Source organism: Thamnophis elegans, chromosome 2 (assembly GCF_009769535.1).
Source record: "Thamnophis elegans isolate rThaEle1 chromosome 2, rThaEle1.pri, whole genome shotgun sequence".
NCBI classification, from domain to species: Eukaryota; Metazoa; Chordata; class Lepidosauria; order Squamata; family Colubridae; genus Thamnophis; species Thamnophis elegans.
Genome location: NC_045542.1, coordinates 12,169,541 through 12,192,863, shown reverse-complemented (window position 1 = coordinate 12,192,863; position 23,323 = coordinate 12,169,541). Strand labels below are relative to the sequence as shown.

Genomic DNA, 23,323 nt, shown 5'->3' with positions numbered 1-23,323 from the left:
ACAGATTCCTGCCAGTAATTTTTCTCTTGGCTCAGTTATAATTTCTTTCTTCTGGCCTGTTTCCAGAACATGACACCCTATACTTATTTATTTAATTTACATCCTGTTCTTTCCTCCAAGAGCTCAGTCTTGAGAGACCGCCTGCTGCCAATTACCTCCAATTGACCGATTAGATCCCACAGATTAGGCCTCCTCTGAATTCCATCCGCCGGCCAATGCCGGCTGGCGACTACCCAGAGGAGAGCCTTCTCTGTGGCTGCTCCGACCCTCTGGAACGAGCTCCCCCCCCCCGTGGAGATTCGAACCCTCACCACCCTCCAGGCCTTCCGCAAAGCCCTTAAAACTTGGCTGTTCCGACAGGGCTGGGGCTAAAGAGCTTTTGCCCCCCCCCCAATGGTATGGTTGTTGTGTGCTTTTAAATTGTGTATTGTTTTGTTCGTCTTTTTATCCCTTATCTGTATCCCCTTCCCTGACTTGGATTGTGAGCCACCCTGAGTCCCCTCCGGGGAAAAGGGCGGCATATAAGTGCAATAAATTCAATTCAATTCAATCAAGGGAGCATACATAACACTCCCTCCTCCTGGTTTCCCCTACCACCACCGTCTTGGGAAGTAGATAAAAGGAAAAAAATAAGGAAAAGATCACACATCTTCTTCCTCTACCTTTTAGTGTTTGCTTTAAAAGACACATAATTCATTTTGGTCAGGGCACTACTTTGCCCATATCTCTGGGAAACTGGCTTTAAAAAAAAAAAAAAAAAACTTCCCCGGGATGGGGAAGGCTTAGGATCCTCAAGTCATCAGTCACAAAAGCCTGCATTTAAAAAAAAAAGACTCAGAAAGAAGAGCTGCACCATAATACATTGCAAAGATTGAAATGTAATTGGCAAGAAGCATAAAAATAGGCTCTCAATTCCGAATGCCAGGCAGGAGGAATGCTAAGGGTTAAATGGTGCACCAGGACTGAACAAGTAAACTACGGCATTTAGCTGTGGATCCACTTGAGACTTCACCTTGCAGTGGAAAACAGGACGGCTTCCGTTCACAATAGCTCAGAACTATGCAATGTATTTTGCAGAAGACAGAAATGAAGGCTACCCAAAAGTATGGCAGCAATCCTGCGGAGACTGGAAAGATTCCAGCATCTTGTTTATTTTAAAGGTCTCAAGCGAATGGGACGATATGCAGTAGATGGTAGCCCCAGGTGTTTGCAGGTTAAAATCCAGAAATGTAGTTGGATTTGCACAAACACGGGGAAGTTCCCTTACGTTCACGTGAAAGGATTGTGCAGAAAATGGGAATACGTGCCTCCTTGATTTAGCTGTTCTTGCAGCTAAAAAGGAAAATGCAAAGTGACATCCCTGTTGGACAAATGGTGGCAAGCGGTTTCTGGAGCAGCATTTTAGAAACAGGCTGCAAATTCTAGAAGGATCGCTGTACAGTAGATTGCAAAGCTGGTAGTTGACCAGGATATTTATTATCTAGGGAAAAAACCAAGAGAACGGCTTTAGAAACGCAGTTGCTGTTGCAGAGATAACCGCGAGCAGGGAATATCGATATATTTAGCTATGACAGCTGCACTGACTTTGCAGCTTTTCTCCAGTTCAGCGCCTTCCGGCAGCTTGGGAATCTGAATTCCCTTTGGCCCATCGGACTGGGGATTATGGGAGTTGTGATCCTGCAAGGCTGCACGCGGATCTTGACGCTAAGGTGTCAGTGAAGCAAAACAGGGACCGGATCCGCTTGGGAAAAGTAGCCCTTCCCCGCGCGGGCAGCCCAGACCTGGGCTTAGCAATGCAGCAAATGAAGGGAAGGATGCAGAGCTTTGCGCCAAAGCGGGCGCCGCCAAGGAGAAAGCAAGGAAGAGTGTTGACTTGGGAATTCCCCCCATCGGTTGCTCTCGGGCTTTCGCTTGATATGATTTTCAGGCTAGCTGGAGTGGGCTGCGGGCTTGCTCCGCGCGTGGGGAAGAATCCACACACAGCACAAGCATCTTGCGACCAGCAGATCCCCCTCCTCCAAATTTGTCGCATGGCTAAAGCAGTTATTTCCCCTCTCTCTCTTTCCCCCCCCCCTTCGCCCCCCCCCCAATTCGACTAATCCTAGTGAGTCAGAAAGCTATGGGGGCGTCTTCGCGATGCTCCCAATCCGTTACGGAAATGAGGGAGGGGGGGGAGAGAGAGGGAAAGGAGGGGGAAAAAAGCTATTAAGGATTGGGAGGGGCTGTGAAATGGGGTGGTGGTAAATGCTCCGTCCTAAAGAGCGACGCAGCTCCGCAATGAGAGGCTCGGTGGTAACTACCGGTACTATATAGCAGTGTTTCTCAACCTTGGCAACTTGAAGATGTCTGGACTTCAACTCCCAGAATTCCCCAGCCAGCGAACGCTGGCTGGGGAATTCTGGGAGTTGAAGTCCAGACATCTTCAAGTTGCCAAGGTTGAGAAACACTGGTATATACTAATCTCTGCCCCAAATGGTAAGTTACACGGCTGGAATTTCATTCTTTGCAAGAACGGGGCGCAGCATTTTTCGCTATATTTTCAAGAAGTCTACGTTTGGCACAGGGAGAGGGAGGAAAAAAGAAATCTCGATAGCGCGGAGACAGGATGCCCAGCAGCTGATCGCCCGTGAGTGGGCTGCGAAGCTAGATGGGGTGAGGTTATTAGCACGGGAGACCCCATACTAATGAAACATGAAACATCCCAGGAGCGCAAATGCAAACAGCTTGCCAGGAAAACATTCTATGGAAAAGGAGGAGGCTTTTTAAAATCTGGAATGACTCCTTTCTTTTAAAATAAGAATAGGATCCAAGCCTCCCGGGAAGATTCTACCCGGTCCCTCGAGTTGAGCTACAGAACTACAACTCCCAACATGCCTCAAAACACTGCTTGCTGGTTGGTGCTGCTGGGAGTTGTAGTTGAGTAAGAGCAGTCGTGTTTCTTTTGTGGGAAGAACGGTGCAGAGTCCTCTGGCGGGAAAATGGCAGGCCCGCGGCAGGCCCTCTTTCCTTTATTTGTGTTCGGTAAATTCCGGGGCTCACTTTTGGCAGTGAAAACCGCCTCTTCTTTGTCTGTTAGTACCAAAGGTGCTTTTCCAAGAGGCAACGGGGCTTTCTGGTTTTTGAAGAAGTTTTGCTTCTCATCCAAGAAACGAGGTGAAGAAGCTTCTTGGATGAGAAGTGAAACGCCTTCAAAGAAAAACCCCGAGCCTCTTGGAAAAGCACCTTTGGGACAGCCATGGCCTGGATGACTGAGAACCTGCAGTTTAGCTGGTGAGATGATATTTTCATTAAAACAATCCTGAAACTGAGCCAACATGAGAATCCTGGGAGTTGAAGTCAGCAAGTCTTAAAGGGGACATAGTTCCCTGTTCTGCCCCCCTCCTCCGTCCAGTAACGAATGCCCAGACAAGCTTAACTGGAATGTACTTTAATGGCAAGACACCAAAATCTCGGTGGCTGAAAGCCAAGCAGAACAAACAGATAAGGATCTTGGCAGCAACTCAGACAAACTCAGGCAGCAATAAACACAGATAAGGCTTGGCAGCAATCCAGCCTGCCAAGCTTACAGTAATGTCCTCCGATATTCAATCCTGCGTTGACTTCTGCAAAGAGGGACATGTGCACAAGTAGCTTTTTATAGTCTGGAGAGGAGCCTAATGACCACCAGCTGAGTAGAATCACCTCCTGTAATTGTATAATTGTTCCTGACGCCTAGTAGCTCTTTGATGGCGTGCATCCAGGAACAACTCACTCTCCGGCTCACTCTCCCTTGTCTCCTCCCCACTGGTCCAAGGCTCAGGTGCCTCCTGGTGGCCAACCAGCCTGTCTGCGCCCTGCTCGGAGTCGGAACCCTGTCCAGGGTCCTCCACCTCCTCCAGAGTCGACTCATAGGGTCCCTCGCTGTTGGAGTCTGGTGGCAGCTCCAACGGCTCCTGCTGGGCCACAACAGTTCCCCACCTCTGCCTTAAGGATTGTTTTTGTAAGGAAAATATGAGGAGAGAGGAATAATGTATGTGTTCACCCTCATGAGCTATTTATAAAAACAATGAAGGTGGGATGTAAAACAATAAATAAATAAAGTGGTATTTATATAGTAAAATGGGCTATTTATGGACCATGGTCCATATGTAATAGACTTGACCCTCATTTTCAGCCAGCCCTGACATGGTGGCATAGTTCTACAGTTTCCTGCTGAAACCCATCAGGGTCTCATTAATGCCATCGATTGGACTGAATGAACCTATTTTATAGACCAGGAAAGAGCCAGACATATCCTTCCTTGGGAAAATTTAGACAACCCTAGGCTGTGTATGGTCTGAACCAGTGGTGGGTTCCGGGAGGTACGGCCAGGTATGGGCGTACCGGTGGTAGCTGGGAGAAGCGGCCACCATACCGGAACGGTGGCTCGTTTGGCCTCCCTGCGTTCCTTACCGCTTTTTGATGCAAACTGGCCAATTGCACACGCACGCACAGCGTGCGGCGCCTGCACGACCTCCGCCGAGCAGCTGAGTTGCTGGGCGGTGGCATGCGCATGCGTGATGAGGACGCCCAGCCCCGTCGCAGCGTAGTGGTTGCGACGGCATCCGGAACCCACTACTGGTCTGAACCTGTGGCTTGCTGCTTGCCCTGGTCTAGGGCAGGGGTCTCCAACCTTGGCAACTTTAAGCCTGGAGGACTTCAACTCCCAGGTTTGCTGGCTGGGGAATTCTGGGAGTTGGGAGTCTGCCAGGCTTAAAGTTGCCAAGGTTGGAGACCCCTGATCTAGGGTGTTTCTCACAGCTACCAGCCTTGCATTCAGTGGTTTGAATCTTCAGCATATTTGGTCTGTTTTTGACTGCTGCAGCCTCTGCTGACATTTGGCAAATGGAGGAACAGCTTGTGAGGATGCGCTATTGTACTAGGCCAGTGTTTCTCAACCTTGGCGACTTTCAGTCCTTTGGACTTCAACTCCCAGAATCCCCCAGCCAGCATAGCTGGCTGGGGGAATTCTGGGAGTTGAAGTCCACAGGACTGAAAGTCGCCAAGGTTGAGAAACACTGTACTAGGCAATGTTTTTCAACCTTGGCATTGCTGCCAGTATTGCTGGCTGGGGACTTCTGGAAAGTGATGTCCATATAGCTTATGAAAGATGCCAAGATCGAGAAACTCTGGTACTATGTCTAGACTTGATAGAGCAGGAAGCGAAGTTCTAATCTGCTTGTTTGATTTACTCCTCAGCAGGTCAATTCCAGTTTGCGACACTAGAGGTCACCCTCTTACAAGAGACTGGCATAGCTGTTAGACTGGAGATAGTTTTTCATCATCATCTCTTACATATTCTATGCTACAATGAAAATAGAAGGAAAAAGCCATTTCCCTCCCAAAAGGACATTTATATATTTATAGTCACTTTGCTATTATATTTATCTTTTATGGCAAATATAAACTTAATAGCATGTTTTATGATGAGATCTCTCTGCTGGCCAATGTTGGCACAGAAAAACCACGCTCCAGACCTCAGTACTGCCTAAAGCAGCACAAACATTGCCCATATGAGGAATCAAGTCCTTTTTCCCCATTGGTTGTGGCTGTGAAAGAGATACTTGTGCCCTTGGTGCTCACTGTCTGGACAGAGAAAGGCATGCTCTTTAACAGGCAGAAGAGTTTCCAGGCAAGGGCCTTCTCGTTCTTGAGCAGAATGCCAAGATGTGAGCATTGGTTCATTACGTTGGCCTGGTGGCTGGGCAGAAACAGATTTGGGACCAGGACAATTAAGAATACCCTAGGAAGCAGCTTGAAAAGTCACAGATAGATACCCGCCAAGGCAGATCCGGGGAAATGTAGTGTCCGAAATGGGTCACTCCCCGCTGTTGGCTATTACAGCCAAGGCTTCCCATCTCTACTGCAGATCAGCAGTTGTTCTTTGTGTGAACTGATTATGTTCAGTTGGCCCATGTACCCACTGGAGTTCACAATGGTTCTGATTCTGTAATTTATTTTTCCTTTGCAGGAGGGACTCTCTCTTTTTGCCTTGCAGCATTAAATGCCTCCCTCAGAAGCTCTTACCCTTCATTCTGCTGCAATTGGTAGGGTATGCCTGCATCTCATCTAAGTTCCAGCCAGGATGCTGCTAGTTATAAATGCACCACTGATTGTAAAATCCTGGTTCGTGGGACATCGGGAGAAAAAAAAATAGAAGATGTTTTCTTTAGTGGTCCTTCTGTTTTCCAGTTTGTAAAATATAAGCGAAGGAGTGTTTGTGTTGTTGGAAACATGCTCAGGGAGTTTTTTTTTTTAAAGTGAAGAGAACTAGCCACTGACCTTCACTTCTTCCCCTCTCTCTAAATTCCTTACGGAATTTGGTTACTCCTAAGATTAAGGTAGGAAAAATGTTTCTTTCACAAGGAGTAATGATTTTCATGAATGCTGGCACCTACTTTGGCCTGGCATCGGGACAAACAGCAGGGAATGGAATGCCCCTTGGTGTTTTTCCTTGCTTGTGAAACTTGCAGCGGGCTGTTTTCAACGAAGCCAGAACGCTGGATTAAAGGGCAAGGCTGTCCTTAGGGAAGGGAAAGTTTCCCCCATGTTTTAAGATAGTTTTTATGCTACCCTTAAGAAGGGGCAGTAAACAGGATGGCGGGATCTAAAGACAATAATTAGGGAGTTACAATTTTTCATTTTAATTAGAAAATCCCTTTCCAAATGATAAAGCCAGATGTCTAATTGTAAAACAAGTTTGCTTGAGAAAAGAGGAAAGCAGAAAAAATAAATAAGGGAAGGCAACAGTCCTGAAAGAGAATGGCTTTAAGTTACCCAGCTGACGGTTGTGCTCAGAAAAACAGCAGAGGAAAGGGCTTCTTAGTAATATACGAGCAGAAATCACCTCTTCTCTGAAGATGCACTGAACCGCAGTGCCTTGGGCAAAACAGGTAGTAACTAGTTTAGCTAGAGTGACTATTGTTTTTTTTTTTTAGGGCTGGGCATACTTTGAAAATGACTTGGAAGAAGAGCTTCTGACCATCTGTGCCATTTTGATGCATCTCCTCTATCCATTATGGCAGTGGTCTCCAACTTTGGCAACTTTAAGACGTGTGGACTTCAACTCCGAGAGTTCCTCAGCCAGCAAAGCTGGCTGAGGAACTCTGGGACTTGAAGCCCACATGTCTTAAAGTTGACAAGGTTGGAGACCACTGCCTTAAGGTAGCCTGACTTTATCAGGCTATTGTTCTTTTAAGAGCCACATAGATGTCTTAAAGCAATGCTTCCTTCCTTCCTTCCTTCCTTCCTTCCTTCCTTCCTTCCTTCCTTCCTTCCTGCCTTCCTTCCTGCCTTCCTTCCCTCCCTCCCTCCTTCCCTCCTTCCCTCCTTTCTTCCCTCCCCTCTCTCTTCCTCCCTCCCCCCCCCTCACTGGAAGCCTTAAAAAAGTCAGGCTATTTTGGTGAGCAATGAACAGGTGCTGTACCTGTGTACGATCTAAATTCCAAAAGGATTGAGATGGGAGGGTCATCATGCATCTGCACCCATTTCTGTGTGAAAGCTCCAAAAGACTACAATCCCCATGCATTTTATGCCACATAGTAAGACTTGTTCAGTCCCTGAAAATTTGGCCACTCTCATTTTTGTGTGCTTCTCATACCTCCTGGCACTTTTCTACATGGGAACAATTCAGGGGTAAGCTGCTGAGGGTTCGCAGAGGTTCGAGAGAACCTCTAGCTAAGATTCTGTGCAGTTTGGAGAACTCTCCAAATATCACTCCTGGCTGGCCCCACCTACTCTGTCCCTCCCAGGAGTCCCCACACGGCCTTTTGGCTGCAGGTAAGTGCAGGGTGTACATGGAGGTGATGGAAGAAATGTCCTTCTGGGTTCGGCTCCAAGTGGGGAAAAAGACACCGGAGACATGGAGGCTGCTTGGAAAGATGGTTTTAATGGTGGACAGGACCACATGGCTTGAGCCCTGAACAGAAAAGGGGGATCACATGCTTCAATGTTGGTGGAGAAGAAGAGAAGGGCTGAGGGAGGGGCTTGCTAGGCTTTTTATAACCTATTCAATCCCACCTCTCTGTTTCCTGTTCCTGTGTAAGAAATGTACTCTGATTGGTTGTCAGACTCCCATGGGGCCATGCAGGGGCAACTCTCTAGGCTGCGTTTTGAATCCAGGTTTGGTTGAGTTCTCAGATGCCATGTGGTCAGTTGAGTAAAGGGCCAATATTATCATGCTTTGATCCCATCCCACTGGAGCTGCAGTGGAGAAGTCTTTATTATGTAAAGTGGACTAGCTTGGCCTTCTTAATGGCCCATTGACAAAGTGGGGATGGGCAGGAAGCTACAGGCAGCTATTCTGTCTTTTAAAACATGTTTCTTTTCACATCCAGAGAAATATTCTGCCTTTTCAATATTTCCTAGGATATTTCATTTTTCTGGGAGAGGGCTGGGTGATAACTTCCTACAGAGGCTTGGGAAGGGTGAAAACCGGGCCTACCGGAAGTTCAGGAAGGCCGGAAACAGACCTGTTTCCGGCTTCCAGAGGATCTCCAGAAGTGGGGAGGCTGTTTGTGCACTCCCGGAGACTCGAGGAAATGCTCTAGAGCAGTGTTTCTCAACCTTGGCAACTTGAAGATGTTCGTGGTGCAGAAGGCTGACTAGGCCACTCTCATCGTGGCCATGCCCACCCAGCAACCAGGCAGAGAAACCCTTGCTAAAAATTTTGAATCCCACCCCTGGATCTATTGGTTGATTTAGAAACCCTCTTTTCTTGTGAGAAATGGCAAGCTTTGTTTTCTTCAAAGTCTTAATTCCGGTGCATTTCACATGCCGAATAAACTGAAATCTTTTATTTGAGCAACCTTTCTGCCTCTTTTGCCTGAGTCTCATCTGTTAACATCATTCCTACATGTTGATTCGTAACAAATCATGGCATAAAACCACATGCCATTAATTTTGTGTCATTGTATAATTATTGGCATTATTTAGCAGGGATAACACAGGGGCATTAATGCATTTTCCATTAATTAACCTGGGGGGATAATGAAGCATTAAGAATTCTCCAGCTGGCAGTATGAGAGTATCTGAGGAACATCAGTCTGACTGATGGCACGCTGTCCTAAATATCTTTTAGAGGGGAACTGTTAAAGGATTTGGTAGTGATTTTTAAAATTACTATCCTTGCAGCTTCTGACGGTGAGAATTCTTTGTAGCGAGAATTATCCGAGGGAGGAAAAGCAGGTTGGCCTCCTGCTTAGATGTTAATTAGCTTTTTTTCCTCTTCCATCTGTTTTTCTCTTTTTTAGAGCAATAAGCTCAGATTTATAAAAAATTAAAGGAAAGCCAGCCGCGTAGGGGACACTGTTCTTTTGCCCAGTCAAGCAAAATGCTCAGTCTCTCAGATCATGAGTTTAGTTAGGAATGTCGTGGCTGAATGTAACCTACTTAGCGATTTTTACAGTTGAACCATAAAAGTACCGGCCAGCCCTAAAACCTTAGAAATGTCTGTTGGAAGAGTTTTGATGTATTTAGCCCTCTCAGCATGGGGCCAACCTACCAGATGCGGTGAGAGAGGGCAGTTGTCACAAGGAGAAGAAATGTCCCTTGTAAACATGTATTTTCTTTCTGGATTGGAGGGAGGTCTTGCTTATTTAATTTGGCTTTTGCAGTTAAACTGGATGCGGAGTGGAGGAGATGATAATGTTTATTATTAGTCACAAAATTCACTGCATGGCTGGGTGAGCTGTTCCGTGAAAGTGAGGTACAGTGCTTGCCTTTGGTAGCTGCATTAAGTAAAACTTGTGCATTAATCACAATTCATCGCAACAATTGTCCCACGGAGTTTCCATTGAATTAGTGGGCTCTTGTGAAGTCCGGTGTTTGTTTTTTTGGGAAGAAACTCTCGATTCAACTGTCCAGCTGATATTAATGCAAATGTTGTCAGCCTTGACATAGTTTCCAAAGCTCGGTGAAAATCTCTATTGGCAGGAGTGAATTATTTTTTTCTTAACAACTTGATGGACAGGAAGGGAAGGATGGGGAAAAAAAGAATATAATAAACGGGGGAGGGTTTTTTTGGTGGTGGTGGTAGAAGGGAGGGGTCTGTTTCCTTAGTGATCTTTCCCATGATCAGCAAGAAGCTTCAGATAGATTTCTGTCTTGATTTGTGTGCGTGCAGGGTGGATAAAAATTGTTTTTTTTTTTTTAATTAAAAATTAGATTTTTTTTAACACTTAAATTGGATTTTTAAAATTTTTTATCAAATTTATTTTAATAAAATACTTTCGGACTAAAAACCTATCTAAAAGTAGTTTTATATTTAACATACATTAATAATTTAGTTTACTCAGCATGGAATGGAGTTTAGTTATGTAGCGTGAGGCTGTATATTCTGCAACGTTTACATTTTTGGTAAACTCAATGAATCCAAGCTCTGCAAGTTGAGATAACATGTACTCTAAATAGGAAACCTTCCTTTTGTTTGCAAATAATAATATTAAAGATTCTAACTACCAGCAAGAATGAGTCCTTACATTTAAAGAGCACCTGTCATTTCAGATCCATCATGACACTGCCTGTTAGCGGAAATCCACTTACCTGCTGCCCACCATGTTCCTCACCTTGTTGTGTCACAGCTGCATCACCAGCCATCCCATTAAACTTAATGATGAGCCAACAGCAGGTCAGAGGAGGAGCCGTTGTGGGACAGAGATGACAGTTGATCTTTGAAAATTATAATTTAAATTGAGCTGATTTAAATCAAGCTTTTTTTACTCGTGATTTAAATCATGACTTGATTTAAATCAAATCCACCAGGTGTGTGTGTGTGCAATTCTCCAATCCTGTGTTACACATGGCTTTTGCCTCTCCAGATAGAAGTGCTACCTAGAGAAAAAACAATGACTTTCCCTTAAAAACAAACCAGTTATCGAGGCCCATTTACTACATCTAACTATATTAATATTTTAAAAGATTTTCCATTTTAAAAGAAAGATTTGGAAAAACTCAGATGAGGCCACATCACTTATGAGTCCTTGGATGGGAACCAAATTGAAGGATTGGCAGACATTTTAAATATCAGCAGGGATGTTTACTTGTATTTAGAAATGATGCTAGCTGACGGTGGAACATTCCTGAGTAAAAGATACCAGAAGAAAATCTGGTGAAACCTAGTTCAAATCTGCCCTTTTCTTAAGTGTTTTGGGTCCCTCCAGGTTTATTAAGGAAATAGAAAATGTTTTAAACGAGGTTGAGGTGTGTCATCAGTTCAAACCGATACTTCTTGGCTTATCAGGCTCAGCTTAGATTCATTGTCTTTGTAGTATAGATCTTACCTTCATGTACTATTAGGAGTAGTATGTATATTGATGTATATCCATCTGGAATCATACCTGGAAGAACAATCTGACTTTAAACATTATGATTTTCCTTTTTTCCAGGGCAAAATATTTCAAGGGGAAGAAACTTCATGGAGAATTGGACATCAAGGTTGAACAGGTATGTCTGGAAACAAGCATTAGGGACTGGCTTCTGGAATCCTTATCAGAGTTTCTATCATATAGCTTTCCAGGTATTGTTAGGCTGCAGTTTCAAATTTCCAACTTGGGCTGGCGGTAATTGGAGTTAAGTAACACCAGTACCATACTGTTCTAAGAATATGCAGTTCTGTACTTGCTTGTTGTGCGTTACCCCTTTTAGTGGGATGCATAATTTGACCTGAGCTTCAAAAGCCAACTCGCAGTTGTCCTCATATTATATTGACCTTGAAATAGTAATGGAAGATGCAAAGAAATGCCATTCAATCAAGTGCCAAATGACCTACCTACCTTTAGTCATTGCTGACCTCAGAGGAACCAAAATCTTTTTACCCCTGTTCTGCACAAAAGGAGAAACAAATATATAACTAGTGTCTGTGTCCACAGTCTTAGTTTACGTTATGGGCATCTGTCTAAGAGCCGAGGTGGCGCAGTGGTTAGGGTGCAGTACTGCAGGCCACTTCAGCTGACTGCTAGCTGCAGTTCGGCAGTTCAAATCTCATTGGCTCAAGGTTGACTCAGCCTTCCATCCTTCCAAGGTGGGTGAAATGAGGACCCAGACTGTGGGGGCAATATGCTGACTCTGTAAACCGCTTAGAGAGGGCTGAAAGCCCTATGAAGCGGTATATAAGTCTAACTGCTATTGCTATTGCTATTGATATTATGCAAAACAATATTATGACAGGGTGCTGCAAAGCCTCCAAGCTACCTTTCCCTTTAAAAGACCAATGAAATAATACCATGCAAGTGAAGTCTTTAGAACTGTCAACAGGGAGAAACTGGAGTTGCTTTCCATGGGAGAAGAAACTCCCTCTGCCTGCAAGTAAGTTGCAGGTATTAGTTTTACTCTGGCTTCAGATATGTTAAACAAAATTGCTTACCCACAGAGGTGGGACTACATAGAAGCATGGTTCTGTTGCAAAAGTTTTTTTTGTGGAGGGGAACAAACGTTGCTTGATGCTGAAAGTCATATTGCCTTTTGAGGAATTTAGGGAGTGTTTTAGATGCACCTTTGCTTAAGGGAAAGTCTACATGGAATGTTTGCTTAGGTTTCAAAGTTTTCTCATTTGAATTGCAGTTTATTGAACTTAAAATGTGGTCCACAGACCTTTCATATTGGATTGAGAATACAGCATAAAATGCATACCACTGGGGAATTGAATTGAATTGAATTTATTGCATTTATATGCTGCCCTTTTCCCCGAAGGGGACTCAGGGCGGCTCACAATCCAAGTCAGGGAAGGGGATACAGATAAGGGATAAAAAAAGAAGAACAAAATAATACACAATTTAAAAGCACACAACAACCATACCATTCGAGAGGGGGGGGGGCAAAAGCTCTTTAGCCCCAGGCCTGTCGGAACAGCCAGGTTTTAAGGGCTTTGCGGAAGGCCTGGAGGGTGGTGAGGGTTCGAATCTCCACGGGGAGCTCGTTCCAGAGGGTCGAAGGTTAGACATGATGAGCAAGATATATTTCAAGGAAGTTACCTCACCATTTAGATTATATTTCTCTGCTGAGAATCCGTTGGATAAAGTCCAAGGAGGAGAGGTGTTAAATGCTACCCGCATGTAGTTTCTATACAAGCCCTTAAAATGAAACTGAGAATGAATTCAAAGTAAGTAATCCTGATGGGAATCCCATCCTGTTCCAGGATTGGAACTAGGATAGTTCCAAAATTAACTTTTCCCCCAACCCTTACGGTAACGTCCTATCATACATGATTTATGGGGTTGGTGAACTTCTGCCTACCTCTAGAAATTATTTTCAGTCTAGACTTTTAGATGATTTTCATATGATCATGACTCAAAACTGGATTGTAGTAGTTAAAATGTTGGGTTAGAATGAGGAAGGTCTAGGTTCATCTTTAACCATGGGCCAGTCATTATCTCTCAGCCCAATCTATTGCACAGGTTGATTGTTTGAAGAGAAACAAGAAGAGAGGATGCAATATATATTAAGTTGAGTTCTTGGCTCAAGAAGAGCATTCGGAGACTTCAGCTCGTCCAGAATGCAGCCGCGCAAGCGATTGTGGGTGCACCTCGGTACACCCACGTTACACCTATCCTCCGCGAGCTGCACTGGTTACCGATTGGTCTCCAGATACGCTTCAAGGTGCTAGTCGTCACTTATAAAGCCCTTCATGGTATTGGACCTGGGTACTTGAGAGACCGCCTGCTGCCAATTACCTCCCAAAGACCCATTAGATCACACAGGGTTGGCCGCCTCCGGGTTCCGTCTACTGGCCAATGTCATCTGGCTACTACCCGGGGGAGGGCCTTCTCTGTGGCGGCTCCAGCCCTTTGGAACGAGCTCCCTGCAGAGATTCAGACCCTCACCTCTCTCCAGGCCTTCCAAAAAGCCGTTAAAACCTGGCTGCGTCGGCAGGCCTGGGGTCGATGAGTTCCCTTCCCCTCTCGAATCGTGTGGCTGTTGGTTGTTTTAAATTCCCTTGTATTTTTTGTTGTAGTTCTTTGTGTTTCCCTTCCCCTCCCTTGGGTTTGTGCGCCGCCCTGAGTCCCGCTGGGAATAGGGTGGCATATAAATAAAATGAACCTTGAACCTTGAACCTTGAATGGAGTATACACCTAACAAATAAGTATTTTAGTCTCGCATGTGCAGCCAGACCATTTTTGACCATTTAATAAAATTCACGATGAAGGCAAACCATACAAACTATTCAAGTATAATTAAAACACGTAAAATAATTAAATACATAATTTTTTTTTTATCAGGAAGCACTTGGGAAATCTCTGAATTTAGAGGAGATTTCTGGAAGTTGACACAAATTCATTTAGTTTGAGGTCACTCTTTGGTTTCATGGACACTCTCTGGGAGCTGAGAATGGCTATTGAGAAAACCCCTCAAAATTCTCCATCTTCTGTAGATTGCTGAGGAAGTCCGTATCATGAAAACGGGGGAAAAGGGTAAATTCAAGGAGTTGAATATTGAATGATGACTACCTTACCTGTGGATGTGATTCCAATTGTTAGCAGTCAGGTCACTATCTTTGTCATGCTATCTTTTAAACTTAGGAAAAAAAATAGTTTTCGGCTATAGCACCAGTTCCATCTTAATTTAATTATCTCAGATGCCTTATCTCCGTATTCCATCTGCCAGCCAATGTCGGCTGGCGACTACTCGGAGGAGGGCCTTCTCTGTGGCTGCCCCGGCCCTTTGGAACGAGCTCCCCATGGAGATTCGGACCCTCTCCACCCTTCAGGCCTTCCGGATGGCCGTGAAGACCTGGCTGTCCCAGCAAGCCTGGGGTTGAGTTCCCCCCCCCTACTCGAAATTGCTGTGTCTGTTGTGCTTTTAAACTGTTCGTATTGTCTGATTGTCTTTGTCTTACTTTTTGTAATTTCCCCTCCCTTGGTTTTGTTCAGCCGCCTTGAGTCCCTTCGGGGAATAGGGCGGCCTACAAATTGAATAAACTCCAACTCCAAACTTTTCTTTGTTGTTTTCTTTTTCTTATCACTAATTTCATTCTTTTTAAATTCCATGTCATGTTGTTACATGCTATGATCCTAATAACTTACTGAACTTTGAAGTTGCTTTCATTTGTGTCGGAAGCACTGAGGTGCTTCTGGGTCAAAAGGATTATCAAATGATATCACCAGTGCTCATGGGACACCCGGTTGGAGCCTCCTTTCATATTCCTGTTAAAGTGCTCACTAAAGTGGTACCTGTGTTATCTACTTGTGCTTAAAAGGTAAAGGTTCCCCTCGCACATACGTGCTAGTCGCTCCCGACTCTAGGGGGCAGTGCTCATCTCCATTTCAAAGCCAGCGCTGTCCGAAGACGTCTCCGTGGTCATGTGGCTGGCATGACTAAATGCTGAAGGTGCACGGAACGCTATTACCTTCCCACCAAAGGTGGTCCCTATTTTTCTACTTGCTTTTTTTACATATTTTTGTAACTGCTAGGTTGGCAGAAGCTGGGACAAGTAAAGGGAGCTCACTCTGTTATGTGGCACTAGGGATTTGAACCGCCCAACTGCCAACCTTTCTTTTTTTTTTGCAATTTTTTTTTATTTTTAAACATAAAAAAAAACATTAAAAAAATTCTCATCCATTACATACAGCATGTCATTTGCTTGCAAGTGTTTTTGCATCCATATTCTCAATTACATTTACAACCACAGATTTACCATCTAATATAAGTAAACTGCCAACCTTTCTGATCGACAAGCTTGGTGTCTTAGCCACTGAGCCACTAGTGATTACTTACTTTCAAATTGCTAGATTGCCAGAAGCTGGAACATATGATGGAGAGCTTCTCCCGTTGCACAGTAGCACTTGGGTCTCGAATGTGGGCTTGCTGATTGTCAGCCCAGTGTCCTAACCACACAAACCACCGCGCTCCTACTTTGAACTAGTTGTTTGATGTGATGGGCAATTTTTCTTCAAAAGAAACTTATCTAGTCTTGCTGATTTTCTGACAGAAATATCCAAAGGACCACGCGGTTCTCTGGAATTCAAAGACAACCCAACTTCGGTTTGCATATGTTGATACACAACTTGCTCTGTGGGCTGGAGCAATAATCAAGGGTACCCCCATACCTTGAAAAGTTGATGTGGTAGCAGCTCTGAGGATGTATGAATGTGGTTTTGTTTTGTTTCTACCAGGCAGAATTCTGTGACTTGAACTTGGTGGCTCATGCTAATGGCAATTTTTCTGTTGACATGGAGGTTATGCGCAACGGCATCAAAGTAGTACGGTGAGTAGAAACATGGCACCGATCTGTAGTTTATTACGATTGTTCAGAGTGTTACGTACAGGTAGTTTCCGACTTACAACAGTTCCTCTAGTGACCGTTCCAAGTTACAACGGCACTGAAAAAAGGGACTTACGACCATTTTTCAAGTTACAACCCTTACAGCATCTCCCTGATCCCATAATCAAAATTCAGGGGCTCGGCAATTGGCTCATATTTATGACAATTGCAGTGTCCCAGAATCATGTGATCTCCTTTTGCAACCCCCTGACAAGCAAAGTCAATGGGGAAGCCAGATTCACTTAAGAACCTGGTTACTAACTTCAGCGATCCACTTAACAACTGTTTGCAAGAAAGGTCAGGCATAGTCAGGCAAAACTCACTTAACAAATGCTTCACTTAACAACAGAAATTTGGGCCTCAATTGTGGCCTTAAGTCGAGGACTACCTGTGTTTATGTATTGATTGTTCATTAGGCTTTAATGAATTTTAGGGGAAATACTGAGTTAGATTTTGTCTACTGAACAAACAATCTTTCATCTGGATGCTTAAGTAGTGTGTTTATTCAAGCCTATTATAGAACTAGAAGTTGGGGACTTACGTGAAGTTGCCAGTTACACAAATCTTTGCTTTTTATGTGTAATTTGCCCCTGTTGACCCAAGAGGAGAATATTGTTCCTCTTCCCAACATTTTCCTGATTACTAAGATCGTGCAGTAGAGTGTCAGTGTTAGGATCCAGTACACTACAGTATGCAATTATCATCTCTAGAAGTATAAAATGTATAAACGCAATGTTACCATTGAAAGGTTTTTGAAGAATACAACGTTTTCTGGGATTGTTTGACTTCCTAAATTATCTTATATATCCCTGCAGCTATTCTCTTTGCAACTGTTTAAGCAGCATTTGAAAAAATCAACCCTTAAAAATTGATGTCCTCTTGGGTTCTGCTTTTCCCGTGTGCTCTCCTGCCTCCAAGCTATCAAGCTGTCAGTGGTTCTCAACCTTTTCTTCACCACGGACCCCTTTAAATACTTTTTTGTGGCCAGGGACCCCCAAGACCTTAACTCAAGATTTAAATCATAACATTTCTTCATGTCCCCCCTGTGATGACCGTGGCATCCCAGGGCCGCTGCAGTATAAGAGAGATGTCTTTCTCCAGATGGATTGCACGTAAATCCTCGTTATGTCCAACACATCTGGAAATTATCAGATTAGACAATGTTGAAGTAGATTGTTCATTAATAGTAATTTTAACTTAACGCTGAAGGCTTGCTATGTTCCCAAGTCTTTCCCAGCCCTAACTGTCTAAAGTCTTTAAAAAAAATGAAATATCAGAGATGCTAAAAATGGGACTTTCTTCTGTCTTTAGACAATTGCTGTGCCAATTTACTGTGTGACCCTTGGTTCTTTTATATGCTAAGGGTCTTGGTGAACACTTAGATAAGCCACTAAATCAGTGGTAGTCAACCTGGTCCCTAACGCCCACTAGTGGGCTTTCCAGCTTTCATGGTGGGCGGTAGGGGTTTTGTCTGCTACTGAAGCACTTTCCTTTTTTAAAATTTAATTGACTTTAAAAAAAAATTCATAGCATTATTTAAAAACATTTTCATTGGGTTTTCATAAAATCACCATTACTGTGGAACCGGTGGGCGGTTAGAAAATTTTACTACTAACAGAGATACAAAAGTGGGCGGTAGGTATAAAAAGATTGACTACCCCTGCACTAAATGAAGGGTAATTGAAGCTTCAGGGTTAATTTTGCAAAATAAACCTCAGATGTGGACCCCTTATTCAGGGCTATGGGATGGGAAGTATGAAGCTTTTCACTTTTTTCTCTCATCACATTCTTAATCTGAATTTTCTGTCTGGACTGTCTCCCCTTCCCCATCCCCCGACACATCTGGTATTATTTGCACTGGCATGTTTATACTGGCAGTTCTTTCCCCTAAGTAGACATGGATGGGTTTATAAAGTCATAAGGAAGCAGTTTCATCTTAAAGGGATTTTATTTAAGTTTTAATCTGGAGCAAGACTACAGTGGGGACAAGTCTTCCCATCTTGAACTGGATTGGTTCCCTACACCGGCAGATTTTAGTCTTGTGATTGACCTCTCACAGAAAGATCCCAAGTAAAGTTTGTTTTCTTTAACACAAGGGTTATGTTTTGAAGTACACATTCAAATGCATACGCTCGGGATAACACAGTGTTCTTCTACTCCTTTATTCAGACTTCAGGATGAGTGGGATCTCAGCAAATGCGCCAAAGACGAAATCAGTAGATAAATCCTTCAGACACAATACATTTAGTCAGTGGTGGGATTAAAATAATTTAGCAACCGGTTCTCTGCCCTAATGATTTCTTCCAACAACCAGTTCACCAAACTGCTCAGAAAGTTAACAACCGGTTCTCTCGAGGTGGTGAGAACCGGCTGAATCCCACCACTGCATTTAATTCAATCAGTTATTCTGTACATTTGTTAAAATGTCTGGATAAATAAAATGGTTTTATCTACTTGGTTTCTAAATGTTGGTGTCAGATCAACCTATACCATTGGTGCAGCACATAGATACATCCATCTTTGTTATGTCAAATCTGACACAGCCTCAAATGGGACACAGCCCAGAGACTGCAGTGAAAGTGTTGGAAGAAGCCTTGAGCGTATACGCTCTGATAATTGCTGGGAAATTTCTACTAGAGCTTGACCACCCATGAAGATTGAATTGTGATGGCAGAATAAACAATGCGCTGTCTGGAAATTAGTGTAGTCTCTGAACACATAGTTATTGTTTATCCCTGAGCTTGGGAATGTGGCAGCCTTGGGTTTTAATGAGTAACCATTTCATTTTCCTCCAGCGACAGGAAATGAGACCAACTTGAATCAAGACTAATAGACTGCTGAAAACAAATTTTGCAAATTGCACGGGTACTTCAGAAAGCTGTGAATTTCCTGTGTTTTGTATGTTAATGTGTTATTTCATCTAACCCCACAGAGGTTCTATAGCTCTCTCAGTGGCAGTAGAAGATCAACGGAGAGTGAACATGTTGAGTAAAAGGGTTTGATTTAGGCACCTAAAATGGAAACTATAGATTAAGAAGTAGGTTTTCTGGACAAATGCATTAGATTCTTTATCCTGCCTCTCCTTCTTTTTCATATTCACACTTTTTCTTCCAGGAGTCTGAAGCCGGACTTTGTCCTGATCCGCCAGCATGCCTTCAGCATGGCTCGTGGTGGAGACCATCGTGGCATTGTTATTGGCTTGCAGTATGCAGGCGTGCCCAGCGTCAACTCGGTGCATTCTGTGTACAACTTCTGTGACAAACCTTGGGTGGTGAGTGACAGAAGATGATAATTGAAGGAGGAACCAGATCTGTGGCACTGCAGTGTAGATTTTGTATGAGAACTTTACATAGAAAATTTATCGTTGTAAATTAAGGAACATACAGTGCAAGGCGGAGGGTTTGGCCCCATTTCTTTATTTTGTGCACAAGAGGTAGTCGGGAGGGCTTACTGCATTTTGTGACCCGTCAAAACCGCAGTCCACAAAAGCGCGATCGACGAAAGCGCGCATTTGACGTCATCACAGCGCGACGAAAAAAATTAAAAATTGAAATAAAAATAAAATTAAAGCAAGCCGATTCACATAAAGGTAAGGGTTAGGGTTAGGGTTAGGGTTAGGTTAAGGGTTAGGGTTAGGTTTAGAGCGTTAGGGTTACGTTTAGCGTTAGGTTAAGGGTTAGCGTTAGGTTTAGCGTTACGTTAACGGTTAGGTTTAGGGTTAGATTTAGGGTTAGGTTAAGGGTTAGGTTTAGGGTTAGGTTTAGGGTTAGGTTTAGGGTTAGGTTTAGGGTTAGGCTTGGGGGGGTTAGGGTAAGGTTTTCGCTTTATTTTTACATTTTTCGATCACAGCGCAATGTTTTCGTCGCGCTGTGATGACGTCAAAGGCACGCTTTCGTCGACCGCGATTTTGTCATCCGCGGTTTTGTGGTGGAACCACTGCATTTCACTAATTTAGTTTTAAGCTGCTTTTAGATATTGTACAATGTTCAAATACAGTTATTCATCACCCCTGCAGTTAAAGAAACAGTTAAACAACAGTTTTCCAACAAGAGTAGGTAGCAATTTTTTAAAAAAAGCAAGGAATGTAAACTAATTAAAATGTCTGAGTAAACAAAAGTGCTGAAATAATTGCAGTGTTGTATTAGCTACACTTTCTACAGAGAAGGTCTTTCTCTTTGTCATCACCTAATCTATCCAAGATGCCAACTCTCTCAACTCGTAGGTAAGCTAGCTTAGAAGACATGATCCCAGAATTAACTGCTTCCCAAACTCTTCGTGTAAGTTGAACCTGGAAGGAAATGAGTAAGACTATTTTTCTTGGTTGAGTGAGTTATCAGTCATGCTGCATTCCACATTAGCAGAACCTTTTAGCTTGTCTTTGAGGACAGCCCATGGACAGTATATTTAAAAAATGGCCAAGTCATGCATGTTTAGGCTGGCTGTGTAATATGTCAGCACCTCCCTAGGAGTCAGCTGTTACCGTTGATGGTGGACATTGTGTAGGATTTCTGACATTTGCAACGTATTCTGCTCATAGAAGCTTTCATGTTCAGGCTCGAGTAGAGGGAAGGAATTGGGCAGGGGTTGCAAAGGGATGGGGGCGATATAGTAAAGTTAACCTTGTGGAAATAGATTTGGAAATATCATCCTTGTTTCTTACTGCACTGTCTCTCCAATAGTTTGCCCAGATGGTCCGCCTGAATCGCAAACTCGGTCCGGAAGAATTCCCCCTCATTGACCAGACATTCTATCCCAATCATAAGGAGATGGTAAGTCAGACTGGCGTGTGGAAGGCTGAGGATCTTTCTGATTATGTGCTGAGACTAGCACACCCTGAGTTCTCCAGCCCCTTTAATAATTAAAAGGGCAAATAGCCATTTCTGAGCTGGACCATTGAGGATGAACATGTGATTTTCAGATATAAAACATATCATAATCATTCCTTCTCAACCAGGATGTCTTCATTTTCCTGTTCAATGATGAGTCATGCATGACAAGGCTTGACTTCTGAATGAAATAGCCATACTTCATTCTGCACTTAGTTTGGCTTCTCTGTTCAGGGTTAACATGATTACAAAAAAGGACATTGACTGCATTTCGGCTTCATTGTTAGAGCTAGTGTTGGTACGAAGAGCCGAATGGCAGTGGATACTCTTCTCTAAGCAAGAAGCCCATGAGATATGTACACTCATATCCACAATTTTCCTATCTATTTTGTTATAAACTTATTATTTACCAGCAATGTTTTCTCATGCATCTTCTAAGGAAAGACTTCATCTACTGTACTGGAGGCAGAGGTGTTGCAAATAATGCTTGCAAGAAATCATTTTTCTCTTAAAGGTGATGAAATTAATTTTCTCTTAAAGGCGAAAACAAATCTCGATAATTACGTTCATTAATGTAACAGATAAAAGATTAGTTTAATGAATGTAGCATAATAATGGACATAATGTAAAGTAATATATTGAACAATAAATATAATTCTGGGTGTACAAAGGCTCAGGTTGTTTAGATTGCACTTTGCTGGTAAACTGTCCCTAAATATGGACCCACTTCATTTGTTTCAGTATGCAATTTGTGTGGTCTTGGGATGCAAAGGGTGATTTGGCTAAACGGCATTTCCCTTTCTTATCCTCTTCCTTTCTATAGATAGCACTCTTGGCAAGAACTCAGTCATTCCTTAAAATACATACTTTTCTGCTCTTTCGTCTAAATCCTGTACGTGTGCATATTGCAATCCTGTGACCTTGCTGTTATTCAATGATGATGGCTTAAAAATACTTTTCCTGTGCTTAGAGATATGCTGTTGTTCATGACAGTTTCATGTTTCCAGATTGGTTTAGTGGTTTATTCGACTTGTATGCCGCCCTATTCCCAAAGGGACTCAGGCGGCTGACAAACCAGGAGGGGAGGGGAACAAATACAAAGAGTAAAACAGAAACAAAACAACAATACAAAACAATTTAAAAAGTCACAACAAGCACAACCAGTTCGAGTAGGGATGGAACTCAACAGCCCCAGGCCTGCTGGAACAGCCAGGTCTTAACGGCTTTACGGAAAGCCTGAAGGGTGGCGAGGGTCCGAATCTCCACAGGGAGATCATTCCAGAGGGCTGGAGCAGCCACAGAGAAGGCCCTCCTCCGGGTGGTCAACAGCCGGCATTAGCCAGCAGATGGAATTCGGAGGAGGCCTAATCTGTGGGATCTAATGGGTCTGTGGGAGGTAATTGGCAGAAGGCAGTCTCTCAAGTACCCAGGTCCAATACCATGTAGGGCTTTATAAGTGACAACTAGCGCCTTGAAGCGTATCCGGAGACCAATAGGCAGCCAGTGCAGCTCACGGAGGATAGGTGTAACGTGGATGTACCGAGGCGCACCCACAATCGCTCGCGCGGCTGCATTCTGGACAAGCTGAAGTCTCCGAACACTCTTCAAGGGCTGCCCCATGGATATCTGACTGAGCTGTGCAGCTTTGAAAGACGGTTTCTTTACTCCTAATCCAGAATATGGGCAGTGGAATAGTAAATTCAGGATACCCAGACAGGAAGAAAAACTGGGGACTAGAGTTGTAGGGGAAAACTGGAAGGCCCTTTGGAGGCCGTTTTGCTGGCTACTGAAAGCTTCCTCTGTTCCTTTTGTGAAAATTATCTACATACATTCTAGGGTTTTTTCCCCATTAAAACATCTAAAAGTGTTCCCTTGGGTTTTCCTTAGAGCAGTGATGGCGAATCTTTTCAGCATCGAGTGCTGAAAAGGGAGCGCGCATGTGTGCGCAAATCACCGAGTGCCGAAAGGGGAGCACTTTGCGGGTGCACTCACTCGTCTGGGCCGCAACCAGGAAGAGGAGCTGGCTAGGGGGCATGCACACACCGGAAGATGAACTTCTGGTTTCCGGGATGCCTATGTGCTGGCTGGCACGCATGCTCACACTGGAAAATGGAAGACCAGCTCTTCTGGTTTCTGGCACTGCTGCATGCTCAAAGGCCAGTTGATCATCATGTGCGCATGCACGCCAGAAACCCAGAAGAGGAACGGGTGATGCCATGCGTGC

At 43.8% G+C, this 23,323-nt stretch overlaps 1 protein-coding gene across 1 annotated transcript in view; it reads left to right on the top strand.

The window, feature by feature from the left end:
- SYN1 (synapsin I) overlaps window positions 1–23,323 on the top strand; it is a 119,620-nt gene that overhangs the window by 25,604 nt on the left and 70,693 nt on the right. Inside the window, exons 2-5 of the mRNA XM_032211439.1 lie at window positions 11,403–11,460; window positions 16,125–16,216; window positions 19,388–19,544; window positions 20,953–21,042. Of these exons, the coding sequence (XP_032067330.1) occupies window positions 11,403–11,460; window positions 16,125–16,216; window positions 19,388–19,544; window positions 20,953–21,042 (397 nt within the window). The remainder of the gene's footprint in view (window positions 1–11,402; window positions 11,461–16,124; window positions 16,217–19,387; window positions 19,545–20,952; window positions 21,043–23,323) is intronic.